The following is a 19,926-nucleotide window of genomic DNA, read 5'->3' as shown; positions in this document are numbered from 1 at the left end:
GCTACAGGATGGCTCCAGGATCACTCTTCTGAGTTCAAACACTTCGCTGGCCACCAAACTCCCCAGACGTTAACATTATTGAGGATAGCTGGGATGCATTTCTACGTGCTGTTCAGAAGAGATCTCCACCCCGTCGCACTCTTACGGATATATGGACAGCCCTGCAGAATTCATGGTATCAGTTCCCTCCAGCACTACTTCAGACATTATTCGAGTCCATGCCACGTTGTGTTGCGGCACTTCTGCGTGCACGTGGGGGCCTAACACGATATTGAGCATGTGTACCAGTTTCTTTGGCTTTTCAGTGTAGTATGGGGAATATTTTTGTGGCATTCCTTCGGTAATCTCGTCATTCTGGACAGCACGACAGATCGACACAAGTATCCATTAATCCCTGGAGACCTTGTCTACCCGACATGCAGTTTGTTTTTCCTCGGGACTATGGCATCTACCAGCAGGACTATGCAATGTGTCACACAGCTCAGAATATACGATAGTGGTTTGAAGAGCACCGGGATAAGTTTGCCGTACTCTCTTGGTGACAAAACTCCTTAGATTTAAACTAAATCGAGAATCTGTGGGATCACCACTATCGGGCTGTTAGCGCCATGGCTCCTCAACCGAGAAACCTAGCGCAGCACTGGAGTAGTCATGACTCCACACACCTTTCAGTCCCCCCAGGGGGTCCACAACTCTTTTGTGGATACGTGCGTAGCGAGCACGGGACCCCGAGCTAATGTGGCCCTCCTTGCTTTCCGGGCTGCATACCTTCCTTCTCCGCATCCTTCCCCATCCCTCATCTTCGTCCCCCCCCCCCCTCACCAGCGCCTCTTTCCTTCCCTTTCTCCCCCTCTGGGAGTATGTTTTGTGCCTACGTCCGGAGACGGACACTCGAAAATGTAACACATTCTTCGCTTTCTCTGCTTGTCCGTCTTCATCCTTCCTTTGTCCTTCTCTTTACCATACCTCTTCTCTTTACCCTTTCTCCGCTACGGAGTTTGAGACCTCTCTTCTTTCCTTCCGATTTCTTTGTTTTTCCCTTTCGCCGGCCGCGGTGGTCTAGCGGTTCTAGGCGCTCAGTCCGGAGCCGCGCGACTGCTACGGTCGCAGGTTCGAATCCTGCCTCGGGCATGGATGTGTGTGATGTCCTTAGGTTAGTTAGGTTTAAGTAGTTCTGAGTTCTAGGGGACTGATGACCGTAGATGTTAAGTCCCATAGTGCTCAGAGCCATTTTTTTTCCTTTCTCTTTTTTCCTCCCTGTGCGTGTCTGAAGGCCGACCCACGCATTTCCATGCGTAGCCGGTGACGGGGTAACGCGTAATTCCCCGCCCCGGGTAGACAGGTAGGACACGTACGTACCTCCTGGTAACGGCCAGGCCCAGGGAGGGGTGATTACCCGAGCTGATACCTTCCGAAAGTGCCGATTGGTCCCTCCGTCCGTTTGTCGGGAGGTGTGACCTGAAGTGTGAACAATCACCTAAGGCGGGAGTGCCCTCAGAGAGGGCCCCCACAAGGGAGGAGCGCGCCATTGGAGACGCTGGTAATCATGGGGGATACTTCCGCAATGGTTTCCTCATCTTCTACTACGTCTGCTCACAAGCGTAAGTTCAATGAGTCTCAGCCACAGAAAGTTCTTCCATCGTTGCCACAGTTCCTTGTTGTTTCTCCGTCTGACGAAGGTCACGACTTCTCCACGGTCAACCCTTTCATTATTCAGAAAGGTGTTGACGCAGTTTCAGGTCCTGTAAAGTCTTGTTCCAGATTACGAAATGGCACCTTGTTGTTAGAAACAGTCAGTGCCATCCAGGCCCAGAAATTGCTGTGTACTTCACTGCTACACACCTTCCCTGTCAGAGTGGAAGCACACCGCACTTTAAATTCCTCATGTGGGGTCGTTTATACACGCTCCCTCGACGGATTGTCCGACGAGGAAATTCAACATTACCTGTCTGACCAGGGCGTAACGGCTGTTCATAGAGTCATGAAAAGGGTTGGCACAAACATCGTTCAACCCATACTGTCTTCTTGACATTTGACAGAGTTCAACTCCCATCGAACATCGAAGCAGGCTATGAGATAATTTCCGTTCGCCCTTACATCCCAAACCTTACGCGGTGTCAGCAGTTCAATCATACCAGCCACTCCTGTTCCAATCCGACCAAATGTGTTACGTGTGGCAAGGATGCCCATGAGGGTGCATCAACTGTATGGGTGACCACGCTGCTTCCTCTCGAGATTGCCTCATTTTTCAAGACGAAAAGCTCATTCAGAAAATCAGAGTGAAGGCAAAGGTGTCGACCTTTGCTGCTCGAAAATTATTCGCCAGTCGAAAGCCCACTGTGCCTCAGACAGGTAAATACAGCACTGTCCTTGCCTCTCCTCGGCCAACAAAGGAGGCGGCCACGCAGACTTGTGATCTCACGTTTAGTGCCACAGTCGTCAGATCGGCCGGCGCAAAGATCGCCCGTTCAACCTCCCCACTTTCGCCTGCTCACTCTAAGGCTCACCCTTCATCGGGTTCTGCTAAATCTCGAGCCCAAAAGTCAGACACCCAGACTTCCAAAAAAGAGCCTTCACGTGAAGATTTTTTACGTACCCCAAATTCACAACCATCAGTTCCTCCTACATCTAACCGTCCTGCTTCCAAGAAGGCTAATAAGAAACCCAGTTCCTCTCCTTCTCCGCCACGGCGTGTCTCTTCTACAGCACCACCTGGCGGTAGCCGCCCTCGGCCGTCTTCTGTGTCGCCGAGGTGCACTGCTGGCGGCCGATCAACCGGCCGATCGCTGGTGGCAGGAGCTGCTCCTGAACAACCTATGGATCAGGATCATCTGCCTTCGGCTGAATGCCGTTCCACGCTGTCAGTCGCAAGCTCTGCGCTGTCGTTGAGTTGAGGGCAACCTTGGTCACACTCTTCCATTTTCTGTCCACTCTATGTCCATTATACATTGGAATATACGCGGCTTTCGAGCCAATCGGGACGAGTAGTCGATCCTCTTACGATCCTACTCGCCGGTCATCTTCTGTCTTCAGGAAACAAAGCTGCGTCCCCACGACCACTTTGTTTTCCCCCATTTTCAGTCAGTCCGATTTGATCTCCCTTCTGTTGAAGGCACTCCAGCACATGGAGGACTCGTGATTATTCTCCATGATACTCTCCATTATCACCCAATCGCCTTAAACACTTCCTTCCAAGCAGTCGCTGTCCGTCTTTCCCTTTCTGGATACACCTTTTCTCTTTGTACTGTATACATTCCATCGTCCATACCAATGGCACGAGCTGATCTGCTTCATCTTCTTGGTCAGCTTCCACCCCCCTATTTGCTGGTTGGGGACTTCAATGCCCACCACCCGCTTTGGGGATCTCCCCATCCTTGTCCGCGTGGCTCACTATTGATAGACGTCTTCCACCAAGCGGATCTTGTTTGCCTCAACACTGGGGACCCTACATTTTTGTCTGCCTCCACGACAAATTTCTCTCATTTGGACCTCTCGGTCGGTACTGTTCCGCCAGCTCGGCGCTTCGAATGGTTCACACTTGCTGATACACACTCGAGTGACCACTTTCCATGTGTCCTTCGATTCCAGCCACACCTGCCATATATGCGCCCGCGACACTGGAAGTTTGCCCAAGCCGATTGGACACTTTTTTCGTTTCTAGCGACATTCGATGACCGTCACTTTCCTAGCGTCGACGATGAGGTCACTTATATTACAGACGTTATTCTTTCAGCTGCAGAACTTTCAATTCCTCGCACCTCCGAATTGCCTCGGTGCCCCCCAGTTCCTTGGTGGAACGAGGCATGCCGTGACGCAATACGTGAGCGGCGGCGTGCTCTTCGCGTTTTCAGACACCATCCCACATTGGCCAACTGTATCCGCTACAAGCAGTTCCGTGCGCGATGCCGTCGCGTCATCCGTGATAGCAAGAAGGCAAGCTGGGACTTCTTTACCAGCTCATTTAACACCTTCACTCCCTCCTCGGAAGTTTGGAGTCGGATTCGACGGTTATGTGGCGCGCCTAGTTTCACCCCGGTCTCTGGGCTCACTGTCGCGCATGATACATTAGTGGACCCCATAGCAATTTCTAACTCATTTGGTCAACACTTTGCTGAGATTTCGAGCTCTTCAAATTACCCGCCAGCGTTTCTCCCGAAGAAACGCGCTGCGGAAATGTAACCTCTTGCCTTCTCCTCTCAAAATCGCGAAAGCTACAACACTGTTTTCTCCATGCGGGAACTCCAACATGCACACTCTTCTTCTCGCCCCTCCACCCCAGGACCGGATGGTATCCACATCCAAATGTTGCTGCATTTACCATACCATAGTCTGCGTTACCTCCTTCGTCTTTATAGTCGAATTTGGACCGACTGTACTTTTCCCAGACGGTGGCGGAAAGCTATCGTCGTTCCTGTTCCGAAACCTGGAAAGGACAAACATCTCCCCTCTAGCTATCGGCCCATTTCTCTCACGAGTAGTGTATGTAAGGTTTTGGAGCGTATGGTGAATTGCCGTTTAGCTTGGTGGCTGGAGTCCCGCAGTCTTTTAACACCTGCCCAATGCGGTTTCCGAAAGCATCGTTCTGCAGTTGACCATCTTGTTTCTCTCTCCATTTATATCATGAACAATTTTCTCCGGTAACGTCAAACCATAGCAATATTTTTTGATCTGGAGAGAGCATACGATACCTGTCGGAGGACAGGCATCCTCCGCACACTGTTCTCTTGGGGCTTTGGAGGTCGGCTGCCCCTTTTTCTTCGCGAATTTATGGCAGAGCGCACATTTAGAGTGCGGGTGAACACTACTCTCTCCCGTACTTTCTCCCAAGAAAACGGGGTACCCCAGGGCTCTGTGCTAAGTGTTGTACTGTTTGCCATTGCTATAAATCCCATTATGGATTGTCTCCTTTCTGATGTCTCGGTCTCCCTCTTTGTGGACGATTTTGCGATCTACTACAGCTCTCAACGGACCAGCCTTCTTGAACGACGTCTTCAAGGATGTCTCGATCGCCTCCACTCTTGGAGCATCGAAACAGGCTTCCGCTTTTCTCCCAGTAAGACCGTTTGCGTTAATTTTTGGCGACGTACGGAGTTTCTTCCACCTTCCTTACATCTAGGACCTGTCAACCTTCCGTTTTCGGACGTCGCTAAATTCTTGGGTGTTATGTTTGACAGAAAACTGTGCTGGTCCTCCCACGTTTCCTATCTTTCGGCTCGCTGTCTGCGATCCCTCAACACCCTCCGTGTCCTGAATGGTACCTCCTGGGGAGCGGACCGAGTGGTCCTTCTCCGCCTCTATCGCGCCTTAGTGCGCTCGAAATTGGACTATGGAAGCATAGTCTACTCCTCTGCTCAGCCGTCTATTCTTCGTTGTCTCGACTCTATCCACCACCGTGGATTACGTTTAGTGTCTGGAGCTTTTTACACCAGCCCTGTGGAAAGCCTTTATGCTGAGACTGCTGAACCTCCGCTGTCCAATCGGCGAGCAGTCCTTCTGAGTCGTTATCCTAGGCATCTAATCTTCCATGCCTGCAAATCCGCCCCATGACTTTTTTTCGACGCCTGCTAGGATTTAGGGTATGTAGGCTGCCCTTCCTCCCTACTACCACCGGGAGTCCGCTTCCGTCAACTGCTCCATTCTCTGTCCTTCCGCTTTCCTAAAACTTTGTTGACTCCTTGGGGTACAGCACCGCTTTGGCTCCGTCCCCGGACCTGCCTGCTCCGTGACCTTTGTCAGTTTCCCAAGGATGGTACCCCTTCACTTGTTTATCGTCGGGCATTTGCTGTTCTATGTGCACAAATGAAGGATGCCGCATTTATTTACACTGATGGCTCAAAAACATCGTTAGGTGTTGGGAGTGCCTGTATTGTTGGCGACACCCCAAATCGATTTCGGCTTCCCGACCAGTGTTCGGTTTATACTGCGGGGCTTTACGCTGTTCTCCAGGCTGTCCAATACATCCGTCGCCATCAGCGGATACGGTATGTTATCTGTTCAGATTCTCTCAGCTCTCTCCTCAGTCTCCAAGCTCTCTACCCTGTCCACCCTCTGGTCCATCGGATTCAGGACTGCCTCCGGTTGCTCCACTTGGGGGCGTCTCTGTGGCGTTCCTCTGGATCCCAGGACACGTTGGTATCTGTGGATATGAGGCAGCAGATATAGCGGCCAAGGCAGCAGCCTCTCTTCTTCGGCCAGCTATTCGAATGATTCCCTTCGCCGATCTACGGAGTGTTTTATGTCGTCGTGTTCCTTTTTTATGGCACGCACATTGGTCGACACTTCCCAGTAATAAATTGCGGGATGTGAAAGCTCTTCCCTGTGCTTGGACCTCTTCCTCCCGAACGCGTCGTCGGGAGGTGGTAATTTTAACTAGACTCCGGATAGGGCACTGTCTTTTTAGCCATCCACATCTTTTAAGTGGCGATCCTCCCCCACTCTGTCCCCACTGCTCTCAGCTGTGGACGGTGAGACACCTTTTACTTGAGTGCCCCTATTTTAATCCGTTACGCGCCCGTCTACAGCTGTCGCCTGATATATCTTCCATTTTAGCAGATGACACGAGCTCAGCCGATCGCGTCCTCGAGTTTATTAGTGCCAGTGAGATGACGTCAGTCATTTGAAGCTCTTTTTGGGGACAACCAACCCCCTTCTATAGTGGTTTTTTAAAGCTTTCCTTCTGTTTTTAGTTTCTCCAATTTTTTGAGTTTTGTTGCCATTACTGCTGGTTTCCTGTCTCGTTTTTTACATTTTACTACGTCACAGACCGGGCGCTAATGACCGTAGCAGTTTTGTGCCCTAAAACCATAACAAAAAAAAAACCTTTCAGTGCCTTTTAGAATTTCGCTGACTCTCTTCCTGCACTTCTCGCGCTGCAAAAAGTGGTTATTCAGACTTTAACAAGTTATCACATTAATTTGACTGAACAGTGTAATAATAATAAACATATGAAATGATTTATTTCAATTTGCATTTCTCAGTAATGAGCAAGGACTGGGGAGGGTGTCTGTTATTGCCTATTATCATATAGACGTTCAACTGGAATGATTTGAAGAAACACAGAAAACAAAAAAATTCGGATAAAATGTTTATTTTCACAATCTCAGTTGAATATGTTTTAAGTGACTAATTTCGATTATGATATGAAGATTTTCATTTCTAAAAAAGAAAAGGAAAATAGTAATTAATAAATATTTTTAATTAGATAAATATAAGGTAAAAACTTCCTAATAATTTGAAATCGTAATTTTTACACAAATTGAGATTAGTCAAAATATTTTAAATAAAAGAAGTCATACATCAAATAAAATCCGTAATACCAACTTTTTGCCAGTTTCTAAAGGTACGCAACGAACAACTAAAACCAATTCGTATCGGAGAGGCATGTCAGGAATAATGAGTAGGGGTATAATAAGAAGGAAGGTTAGTGGGAGGAAAAGGATGAAGGAAGAAGCTAAATGGACAGAAGTACGTGCAAAAATATATTTGTATTCAAAAAACATCGTAAAATTCACTTTAAAAGTGAAAACGTAAGTTTGATAAGTAAACAATGGAATATGGTGTTTCCCGAGGAAATATTGTCTATTGGCTGAAAAGGATGGCTCGATCACATAAAATGCCTGATACTGTTTGTATCATCTGTTGTCGTACCTCCCAGTCCATGCAAGAGACTTACAATAGTAATAACACAAGTGACCGAACGTAAAATACTCACACATGAACTATATTGTTTACTGTTTCATCTCCCCATAACACAGTCAAGGATTCCTGCTGGAAAGTAAAGGCGCTTACTTGGGTAAATTATTCAATCTATGGTTTGAAACTTGTACTTTATTACTGACAGCGTTGTACACTCGTAGGGGTCTATCGACAACATCTGTTCTAGTACGCTGCACAACTTTAATTAGGTATTCCCAGAATAAAGGCCACTCCTCTGTTTCGTGTTGAAATATTTTTGTTCGTTTGAGGCATGTTCATGTTGTGAACCTTAAATCTCTTCGACTAGTAGATGTAACGTGAGGTCAGTTTAGAAATCTCTAGAGTGTTAAATAGAGGCCTAACTGCACTTTCTAAATTACTCTGGATGGCTCGCTTTTGGGCTAAAAATGTTATTTCTACCATTAATATGTTGCCTTTAAATATTTTCCTACAGGGTATCAAGGAATGAAAGCATACAGAGAAACCTAACTTTAGTGCATCCCTAGTGATAGCTATTGACAACATCGTTATTGTTAAATTAGCAGCATTCAGCTTCTGAATGAGTTCACCAACGTATTCAGTCCACCAGAGTTTACCATATACCCTCAGTTCCAAATATCTGGTATCTTCAGTTTCTCTAATTATGATAGTATCGTTATAAAATTGAATGCAGCGCGAATAGAACCGTATGTAAGAAACTTAATCCATCGTAGTTTATAGCAATTTGGAGTCAGTTTATTGGCTGTGAACTAAGAGCTGCATCTCTCCAGAATCCGCAAAAGATGAGGATTGACCATTGAAGACCCTGCACATCTCAGTTATATCAGTAACAGCTTCATTATTTGATTTCATCGAGCGAGGTGGATCAGCGGTAATACACTGAACTCGTATTCGGAATGACTGTGGGTAAAATCCCCGTCCGCGGATTAAGATTTTCTGTGATTTCTCTAAATCACTTAAAGCAAATGGGCACAGTCGATTTAATTCCCCTATCCTACTTTTGCTCCGTTTCTAATGACATAGTCATCGACTGCACGGAAAAATAAGTCCTAATCTTCTTTCGTTACCTGCTATCAACGAAATGACACCTGAACCGTTTTGGTTCTTCTCTTATGCTCTCACTGTACTCGATATTAAATTTCCTTTATTCTGATACATATGCTTCATATTTGGGTAGCTCTTACTCTTAGCTTTGCTACTGAAAGTTCTTTAGACCTTACAGTCTTTTCCGTCATGAGCCAGGGCAGATGTCTGTTGACTGTGTCGTAAGCTTTGATTCAGTTACCGCTTTCTTTTGCTTGAGTTTCCGATGCCTAGTGGTATTCACATTATATACTCTTCGTGACAGACATTTCGTTCTAAGTACGTTAGTGGAAAACAGCTTTCATAAATTGTAATAAAAGTGTGCTGTAATGTGTTTTGTTCATCGACCAACTTGTATGCTCTGTATAACTTGTGACCGAACTAGATGGCGCAGTGATTAGCATATTGGACTCGCATTCGAGAGGAGACCATTCAAATCCGCATCTGGCCATCCAGATATAGGTTTCCCATGATTTTCCCATTTCCCCCCTGGAAAATGCCTGTATGGTTCTTTGAAAAGGCACGGATGACTTTCTTCCCCATCCTTGAAACATTTCGATCTTGTGATCCGTCTCTAATGACATCGATGTTGACAGGACGTTAATCCTTGATCTTCCTTCCATCTTATGTATTTCTACTGCCCTGCCGCTAACATTCCTTCAAGAGTAAATTAATGATTCTGTTTTATTGGGTTGGAGATTTTTAATTTCTTACATATTCGTGGACTATTCGTTTCTTTCATAATGTCTGCCAACCTCATTGCCTGATAACGAGTTATTAACAGTTTATACACAGAATCTATCCATATACGAGGTATTAAAGAATATATTGTCTATTGCTGTGCAGATGCTTCTTGTTAAGAAAGCTACAACTGAGAGTAAAGTAAGTAAAGGAAGGAAAGGTTCTTTCTTGTTTGGAGAATGTCTCATGAAGTCAATACCGCATGCCTCAAACAGAATCATGCCAGTCTTTCTCGTTATAAGCATCACGTTTGCACAGAACGAACATCGAGTGTGGGTGCAATGGTAAGATACTGGACTCACATTCGGGGGAGCGATAATTCAACTCTCCGTCCGACCATCCAGATTTAGATTTCTGTTGTTTCCCTAAATGACTTAAAGTAAGTTTCAAAATGATTCCTTCCGAAAGGATAAACCAGATTCCCTTCCACATCCCTCCATCGTTCAACTTGTGCTCTATCTCTAATGACCTCGTCGTCGATGGTACTTTAACGACTAATCTTCCCCCCTCTTTCTCAGAAACATCCCAGTGTTGAATCTGGATGATCTATAAATCACTGTTTCTAAAAATTTAATACCAGTCCATTCGAACGTTGTTGCATAGATCTCTAACACCTGTTCAACGAAAAAATCGATATTTAATTGTTCTTTAATGGAATATCATCGTTGGCAAAGTAGCAACTCCATCTGTCTTCTAATTATACCTGAAGAAGGTGCCTATAGTATATCCCTGGAGATGAAGCCTCACTATTTCTTCGCTCTGAAAATGATGTGTCGAGAGCCATAATACGTCAGAGTCCACACCTAAGTGTAGTTCATACCTTTCCACCACATTCTCGCGACGGTCTAATGATACATCTACAGTGCAATGGAGTCTTATTTCCTGTTACCATCGGACTAACTTCTTTATTTACAGAGTCCTTACTAAGTAGAGGTTAAATTCAGATTAAAAGTAGAGCTATGTCTCAGATCCATTACAGCCTAAATCTGACGCACGCAACCTGCCTCTCCTTTCCAGATCATCTGCCTTGAAAAACCCAAATTACTGGTAATCCAGTCGTGCGAGACTTCACTTCATATCACCGATGAAGAGCCGTCGCTCATGATAAGAGCCCATGAATCTGAGAAGCTGACTTTGCCCCGTCGCAACTTAACCCATCCCATCCACTATCGCCACTTGATCCTCCTTTGTATAGTCTTTGCGGAGTAGTCTCATATTCTGTTTTAATGGACTGAAACATGTGTCTGTATACATCAGTTACGTGATCCTACATATTGCCACTTCAAACAAGCGACATTTGAAGCCTCATGTATGGTTTTTGGTTCGTTCAAAACATTCTCCACGTTCTTTACACCTATACCTACTTTACATACACATTCATTGGAATCTGACGGCTAGAAAAATACACTTTCCGTCTGTAATGAACGGGGTGATTCCGTGATGATGATAATGTCATGGGTGATGGAGAGGAGTAAACCTACTAGTATGTAATGAGGGACCCTGATCCGGAAACGACCGAGTCGAAAGTTATAAGCGAAAATAGTTCTGACACCGCTGACTTGACCTATTCTGCTATAAGCTCTTTGCTTTGCGTATTTTTGGAGGATTAAGTATGGACCAACATAAGAAAAGAAGACCGGTAAACATGGTCTCAAAAGTGCATTCATTAAGAGCTATGCGTAACACATCTCTTCTACTGAACAGGTGTTCATAACTCTTAAGGTATGCATGATAAGAGGTCCAATGTCAGAGGTATCAGAACGATTCGGTCGTTTTTGAACCAGGGTCACTTACCTCAAATTAATACATCTGTCATTCTCCATCAACCCTAAAACTCTCTAACATCACTCTACGGAATCATACTGTTTTTCCCCCTGTTTCTGTCTGCTGCACTTTCTAGCCCTTTCCGTCTCCACACGGCCCTCTTAAGCCTGTCAGATTGTTTGCTGACACCCTATAACAGTGCCTCAACGACGCTTATATTTCCTTCTACACCTTTGTTCGTCTGTTACTGCTGAAAAATTGACAAATGAGGGAAGAGTCTAACTAAGCTTCATTGTAATCTCCCCACCACATTTCTCCCTACATAAGTACACCTTAAATCCCCTGCATAGTGATTCACTGCTAACGAATCTGCTACCACTCCCACACTTTTCACTTCACTTCAGAAATCACTAAAAAAAAACAAAGACAATCACAGGTATGTGACTACTTGGTTCTACATTACAGAAACAACGTACACTTAATTCACACTTGCACAATTGTAAACCTACACAAGCTAAAAAAAAAAAAAAGAGATAAAATAAAATCCCTGCCATTTCGTAAGTTACATACTGTTATATTAAGACCTAACGGCAACGGGAAAGAACCACACTGCAGTTAGTACGTCGGTAGTTCACTGCAGGTTTAAACATCACTGATCGCCAATTACTTAAAAGCTATTTCCAGTGCCGTTGTATGCTATTCTAATGCTGCAATTGATAAACCGCACGTTCTTTTTGTCTTTTCTAGACATATACACTGGTACGCAAAACCAGGACGAAAGTAATTTTCACATAATGTTTCACTGCCACGTAATATAACCATCCAGGATCATTAATGTGACAACCGCCTACATTCCAGGCTAACGTGGAATAACCACTTGCAGACGACAGGTGTCAGCACTAGCGATGGTATATGAAGCGTTTGGGGGGAGGGGGGGGGGGGTGCGGGTGGATGTTGGAGTAATGCGGAAACGGAACGATTTACACTATGTGATCAACAGTACCCGGACACCTGGCTGAAAATGACTTAAAAGTTCGTGGCGCCCTCCATCAGTAATGGTTCAAAAATGGTTCAAATGGCTCTGAGCACTATGGGACTTAACAGCTGTGGTCATCAGTCCCCTAGAACTTAGAACTACTTAAACCTAACTAACCTAAGGACATCACACACATCAATGTCCGAGGCAGGATTCGAATCTGCGACCGTATCCATCAGTAATGCTGGAATTCAATACGCTGTTGGCCCATCCTTAGCCTTGATGACAGCTTCCACTCTCACAGGCATACGTTCAATCAGATGCTGGAAGGTTTCTTCGGGAATGGTACCCATTCTTCACGGAGTGCTGCACTGAGGAGAGGTATCGATGTCGGTCGGTGACGCTTGGCACGAAGACGGCATTCCACAACATCCTAAAGGTGTTCTATAGGATTCAGGTCAGGACTCTTTGCAGGCCAGTCTATTACAAGGATGTAAATATCGAGTAACCACTCCGCCACAGGCCGTGCATTATCAACAGGTGCTCGATCGTGTTGAAAGCTGCAGTCGTCATCCCAGAATTGCTCTTCAACAGTGGGAATCAAGAAGGTTCTTAAAACATCAATGTAGGTCTGTTCCGTGATAGCGCCACGCAAAACAACAACGGGTGCAAGCCCCTCCATGAAAAACACGATCACACCATAACACCACCACCTCCGAATTTTGCTGTTGGCACTACACCCGCTGGCAGATGACGTTTACCGGGCATTCGACATACCCACACCCTACCATGGGATCGCTACATTGTGTACCGTGATTCGTCACTCCACACAACGCTTTAACACTGTTCAAACGTCCAATGTTTACGCTCCTTACACCAAGCGAGGCGTCGTTTGGCATTTACTGGCGTGATGTGTGGCTTATGAGCAGCCGCTCGACCATGAAATTCAAGTTTTCTCACTTCCCTCCTAAATGTCATAGTACTTGCAGTGGATCCTGACGCAGTTTGGAATTCCTGTGTGATGGTCTGGATAGATGTCTGCCTATTTCACATTACGACCCTCTTCAACTGTCGGCGGTCTCTGTCAGTCAACAGATGAGGTCTGACTGTACGCTTTCGTGCTGTACGTGTCCCTTCACGTTTCCACTTCACTATCACATCGGAAACACTGGACTTAAGGATGTTTAGGAGAGTGGAAATTTCTCGTACAGACGCATGACTCAAGTGACACCCAATCACCTGACCACGTTCGCAGTCCGTGAGTTCCGCAGAGCGCCCCATTCTGCTCTCTAAAGATGTTTAATGACTACTGACATTGCTGATATGGATTACCTAGCAGCAGATGGCAGCACAATGCACCTAAAATGAAAAACGTATGTTTTGGGTGGTGTCCGGATACTTTTGATCAGATAGTGTACCTGACGTCCAAAAGGGAATAGTCATTAGCTTCTCGCCAAGGGTGGAAGATTTTCCGAAACGGCTAAGTTTGTAAACTGTTCACGTGCCTCCATGTTTAACGTATACTGTGTACGGTAAAAAAAGCGCTATCCAAAACCGGCGCCGAGGCAGTTGTGGTGCATCATGGGCCGTAGATGAAACGCTTGAATGACGGTTGCGAAGATGAGTACAGTGAATAGACGTGCAACTATTGAGCAACTGACCCCCCCCCCCCCCCCCCAGTTGAACCAAGCAGCTAGCAACAATATCCCCAAGGTGATCTCGTCATTCTGGAAGGCACAAGTATGCATCTATCCTTGGGCATCATGTCCACCTCTACACGCAGTTTGTTCCTCTGCAGCACGATGACATCTACCAGCAGGACAATGCATGGTGTCACACACCTCGCAATGTGCATGCGTTGTTCGAAGAGGACCAGGTTGAGCTTACTGTATTCCTGTGACCGTCAAGCTGTGGGACCATCTCAATCGAGCTGTACGCTCAGTGGATCCTCAACCGCGGAATCTAGCGCAGGTGGCTAAGGCACTGGGGTTAGCATCGCTCCACGCCCCTGTCAATACCTTCCAGAACCTCATTGACTCTCTTCTCGCGGTTAGTATATTGGACTCGCATTGGAGGACCACAGTTCAAGCCCGCGTCCGGCTATCCTGATTTAGGTTTTCCTCGATTTCCCTAAACCGCTTAAGGCAAATGCCGGGACGGTTCCTTTAAAAGGGCATGGCCGATTTCCTTCTTGATCCTTCCATTATGGCCGAACGGTTCTAGGCGCTACAGTATGAAACCGCGCGGTCGCTACGGTCGCAGGTTCGAATCCTGCTTCGGGCATGGATGTGAGTGATGTCCTTAGGTTAGTTAGGTTTAAGTAGTTCTAAGTTCTAGGGGACTGATGACCTCAGAAGTTAAGTCCCATAGTGCTCAGAGCCGTTTGAACCATTTGAAGAATGGAACGCCCTACCACAAAAAACTCATATCAGCTTTGTGGCCCACATGGAAGCACGTTCTAGAGCGTTCACTACCGCCTGTGGTGATCACACACCCGCCTTTTGTAGTGTCCAGGGCATCATCATAAAATGTGGTGACTCCACTGTAATTACTGTCTTTGAGCAAAGGTGTTATTTTTTTCGTCTTATTGCGTATTTGCTTCAGTTACCTTCTGTCGTGCTATGTATGGTCCAAGTTTCATCGAGCTATGTTACTTGGCAGAGACATATCACGCGCGTCCTTAAGTTTTGCTGACCAATGGATGATGTTGGTATTATACATCGAAACTGGCCATAAAATAAAATTAAAAAATTTCAATTGAAACTTTTTTGTATTCTACAAGTTTTATGCAACTGATCGCTGTGTCCTTCACTGTGATTATGTCACATTTCTTCTAATTCTCTTTACTGATATATTTTATATTACCACAGGACTTAACTTCTCCCTCACTGTGAAAGAGGTTAAAAGAAATTTTACACATTCCCTGTTAAGGCAGTTTTGTTGCTGCGATGCTCTAATTATCTGTCCTCTATTGACCATAGAACTAGACTCTCTGTTTCCCAGTTTGATTCAGACTACGGAACCTTGGAAGCTTAAAAAAAGCAACAAAAAACACTGTAATCTTATTTATTTTGCAGGTTCTTATACATATTTAAGGTTTTTAATTTTAGAGCTAAGAAGTAATTTCTGTGCTATTTCACTCGGCATGACATCAGTGAAAAAATAATTACAGTGCCACAACATTGTGTCAAAACCTGATGGCCCCTTGATACAAAACTCAAATTCTCTGAAGTCTTGAGTGCTGCAAATTCAACAGAGTTCGGTTCTATTAACTACATTTCTCGTATTTTTTTTCTGCAGTACATGGGATCTAGTGGCGTAAAGGTTTACTAATCCTCCTTTGTGTATAAGTACTACGATAATCCGTAGTTGGCATTAACAGTATCACTAACGACGCTAATGTAGGCAGGAGACCGCAGAAATCCGTTCTCCGTACAGGTCGACAACTCAACATGCCACCTATGTCCGTCTGGCGTATGTACCGTCGACGTTTATACATGATACCATACAAAATTCAGCTACTGCAAGCTCTTCGAAGGTGACAAACAATAACGTGTGGAGTTCCGTAATTTCGTTCTTGGCAAGATGGAGGATGACAGTGTTTGGTGACGAGGTAACATTCCATTTGAATGGAAAGCTGAACCGTCGTAATGTGAGAATATGGGGTACGGAGGAACCACATGAAGTTTTACAATATGAGAAGGACTCTCCAAAATTTAATGCGTTTTGTGCAGTTTCACGGCAAAAGGTGTATGGTCCATTTTTCTTTGCCGAGAACACTGTTACAAGAAGCACATATCTCGAAATGCTTCAGAATTTTCTTTTCCTACAGTTGGAGACTGATTCGAACGTCTCCATTTACCAACAGGATGGGGCACCGCCACACTGGCATCTGGAAGTGCGGTAATTTTTAAATCGAAGGGTTACTGAACGATGAATCGGTCCCACTTGACCAAATAATTCAGCCCTACATTACTGGCCTCCAAGGTCACCGGACCTGATTGTATGTGATTATTTCCTATCGGGGTTTATAAAACACTCTGTTCACGTGCCTCCAATGCCATATACCGTGCATCTACAGGGGGGGGGGGGCCTTGAACACCTATGGAAAGGAAAAACTTTTTGAATTTCCCGTTCATGAAAAAACAAAATTCATTGTATATGTTTATTAGTTTCAGAAATATAGACGTGCCAAATCGGATGGTTCTTTTTGATACACTCTGTATACTCTTAATAATAACAGACTGTCGATCGATATTTAAATATATTTCATGCTTCTTGAAAATAAAAATTTAATGAAAGACCAACAAACGTTTTGTGAAATAATTTGAATGTAAAAAATAAACTAGATTAGGGGAACATTTACGCACTTTTGAACGATACTTGAAATTATGTAAAGAAAATGAGGTGCCGATTGAAAATTTAAAGTCCAATGTGTAACTTAGAATTTTAAAGTGTGCTGGAGAGTATTTTTGTGGTAGAACTTCACTCATTAGCCTCCTTATGTCACTAACATATGAGCATCTCAGCTGCTGTACATGACTTCAAGCATCATTCAGAGCCATGTCAAACGTTTCTCTAATCGATTTCATCACTTAATTTTAAACAAATCATACCAAAAAACATTTGATTTTTCAAAAAAGGTATTAAATGAATTAACTGCAAAATATTTTTGCAGAAACATAACGTAGAACATAGTGAACACCGTTTGACTGTCTAATTCTTAATTTGCTCTGTAATTTCTCATAAGAATAATTGTGTTTCTCCTTTCAGTAACAAAGGGCAGTTAACATTCCTTCAACAATTTACGTGTTTGTTTCTCTTGACAGGTGTGCAATTCCCGGAGTTGACGTGAATCGCAGTGTAGCTCCTTGGAACACAAGTGAGCTGACATTCCATATACCGCGTGAAAAGGGCCGTCTCGATTCCTGCCGTATAATAGATCACTCGACGAACCAATCAATCAAGTGTGACTCTTGGGTGTTTGATAATACGTATTACGAATCGAGCAAAGCTATAGAGGTGAGTGATGAAATGATGCAGTCGCATGTTTCTAGTTCTATAATAATTAAGAAAATATCTATTATGGACTGTCAGACAGCTTATCCGCAGCAGGATGGATGATAGAGTGTGCATTTGAGGAGCTCGCTATCTCTGTAGAGGCACTACGCCCGTGTTATACGCTGCAAGAAAGGGATGAGGTCCGTCTATACCGTAGCTTGATAGTATATGTCTATGTAAAGTGGCAAGAAGACATGGAAACCATTCTAACGCTCTTCTTGGCGACTAGATACTTTCCACGCAAAGTACAGCATGGAGGTGTAGTCTAGTCGATTTTGTTAGTTCATCGTATACTGTGGGCTACAGGTACATATTTTGGCTCAGCTTAGAGAAGTTTTTGAAAAGTAAACAAACGAGAACCTCCTATAAAAGAATAAACTGTGCCGTGGATAGATTGACGTACGAAATCAGGCGGGAACTTAAACGGAACTTAGCTCTTTCTAGGTGTCGGTATAACCTTTCAGAGTATGCATCGTTTATCGATTGCGCCTTAAGCTAATATAGGTGATGTGTTTTAAAGTCCAACCTAATACTGTTTACTAAGTTACATTAAACCTTTCTGTTTATTGTCTGCCAATGTTCCTACACGTGGTATTAACTAGACCACGATAAATCTTGAATAAATCTTCTACCTACAAAGAATGACTAATAATTGATCTTCTGTCCTTCCCAAAGTAGATAAAGATGATACAGCGCAAATACTGTACATAGAAGATGATAATTTAGAGAAATGAGCATGGTAAAGAGAAATAATTTGTTTTTCGCTCAGAGTTTCGTAGCTATTAATTTTAATTCTGCGTGCAAATAACCGATATTGACCGGAAATTTAAAAATCTCTGCAATCAGAGGAAACACTGCGATGTAAACAACTCGAGGAAGGAAACCGCTGAATAGAGCCTCTAGCGACTTAGCTGCCCACAGGATGTTTCTCCCTCCACAGCGCAGTCAGGCATTTCGTATTGCCTATCGCCCAACGCAGTTCGCATCCCAGAGCTAATGACATAGACAGTGCGGTTCCCTTTTAGACTCGTGTTAGAATATTGAGTTTTACCCTATTCTAGTGTTGTCAGGAGTAGGCGAGTCTTCATCTTTTGCGAAAACCGTTCACAGTGCGTACGCTGAAGTTACGTCACGTTATCATATGCCAATTTGAGAAGTACTCAATATTAGACGTACGTTTGCCTCTGTAAATTTCTGGAATCACTTGAAACCATGTTCATAGACTTCAGTCTTCTCCAACTGGTGAATCTCAGCTACCTCGGTTTGCCCCTTGTATTGGCTGACAAGCTCAGCTATCTTATCAAGTCAATGCAGCCCAAGCGCTTTAACAATATAAGAGACCCAGTTTTCTTTCTCCTTATCATCAAGTACTTTGCTCGGCTTTCACATTGTTAACAGAACAGTAAATATCGTAAAAAAATTGTTTTGCAACGGACGTTGTTGGTCACACAGTTAGACAATGAGTGAAGTATGTTGGTACATGAGAATCCTAAACAGTCGTTACATCACAAGTTTCGATCATCGCCATTCCCTGACACCAAATTTTAGGACACCTAACACGTGCGGCATGGGGTGGGTAGGGGGCGGTGTGGAGGGGAGGGGGGGGGGGGGACTTACCGTAAGGGAAACACTTTCACCCATCTACTAATCTAGATAACCTCGTTTGCGTGTCTTCTCTAAGTCATTTCAGTCGAACAATGGACTGAATCTTTAAATAGGCCACGGCTGCTTCCTTCCCTGATACCTCCATAACTGAACTAGCATTCCGTTTCCATTGACTTTGATTACCATGAGACGTTAAACTCAAATCATATTTCCATGTCCTTTACCAGTCACCTACCATTTGGGCAAGCCCTCTGTACCCCACATGGAATGAGTGATGACCCGTACAAGTAGCATCATGCATTCAAACCTGATTATCCAGACTGCCCATGCCCAAACGTTGTGCAGCATATACTGGTTACGGAAGTGCTGTGAGTGCTGCATATCTGCAGCCGATTAACGGGACATGCTAGTTTTTTGACACTGGGCTCAACCGGGGTAGATGTCTGACATAAAGCCTTATGTACGTGATATCGCTTGAATGACTCCGATAACATACCCATCAGTCAGTCTGAGGTCCAGTGGCACGAGACATGTTGAGAAGATTTTTCCGTCCCACGCCAGTTGCCAGTGAAGCTTAGATAACAATTCGTTATACCCAGGAGCCATTACCGCTTCGTAGCAAGGTTTATTTGCTACATTTCCTTTAAACATATTCTCTAAGTAGCTCTTTTTTTTAATTCCAATTCTCGTTATACCCAGGAGCCATTACCGCTTCGTAGCAAGGTTTATTTGCTACATTTCCTTTAAACATATTCTCTAAGTAGCTCTTTTTTTTAATTCAAATTCTCCAAAATTCAGATCTCTCAGAGTTAATATTATTTCTAAATGAAAACCGTCATATTATTTCTTGTCGAGCTATACCTTGTGCATTCTGTTTTTACAGCTATCGTGGTTACAAGTCTAAAATTATTCCGTCTCCTCGTCTAGTTCTGTAAACTTAGTAGTATCAGCCTAACACTACATCCGAATTGCAACCATTTTGAAATTAATTCCATTGCCAT

At 44.4% G+C, this 19,926-nt stretch overlaps 1 protein-coding gene across 2 annotated transcripts in view; it reads left to right on the top strand.

Annotated features, from left to right (window-relative positions):
• The window catches only part of LOC124721895 (organic cation transporter protein), a 675,456-nt gene that overhangs the window by 533,386 nt on the left and 122,144 nt on the right, over window positions 1–19,926 (top strand). For both annotated transcript variants that reach the window (XM_047247048.1, XM_047247047.1), the window contains exon 3: window positions 17,089–17,281. In XM_047247048.1, coding sequence (XP_047103004.1) covers window positions 17,089–17,281 — 193 coding nt within the window. The remainder of the gene's footprint in view (window positions 1–17,088; window positions 17,282–19,926) is intronic.

The sequence above is a fragment of the Schistocerca piceifrons genome, chromosome X (genome assembly GCF_021461385.2).
Source record: "Schistocerca piceifrons isolate TAMUIC-IGC-003096 chromosome X, iqSchPice1.1, whole genome shotgun sequence".
Taxonomy (NCBI): Eukaryota; Metazoa; Arthropoda; class Insecta; order Orthoptera; family Acrididae; genus Schistocerca; species Schistocerca piceifrons.
This window is presented reverse-complemented; position numbering and strand designations above follow the sequence as displayed.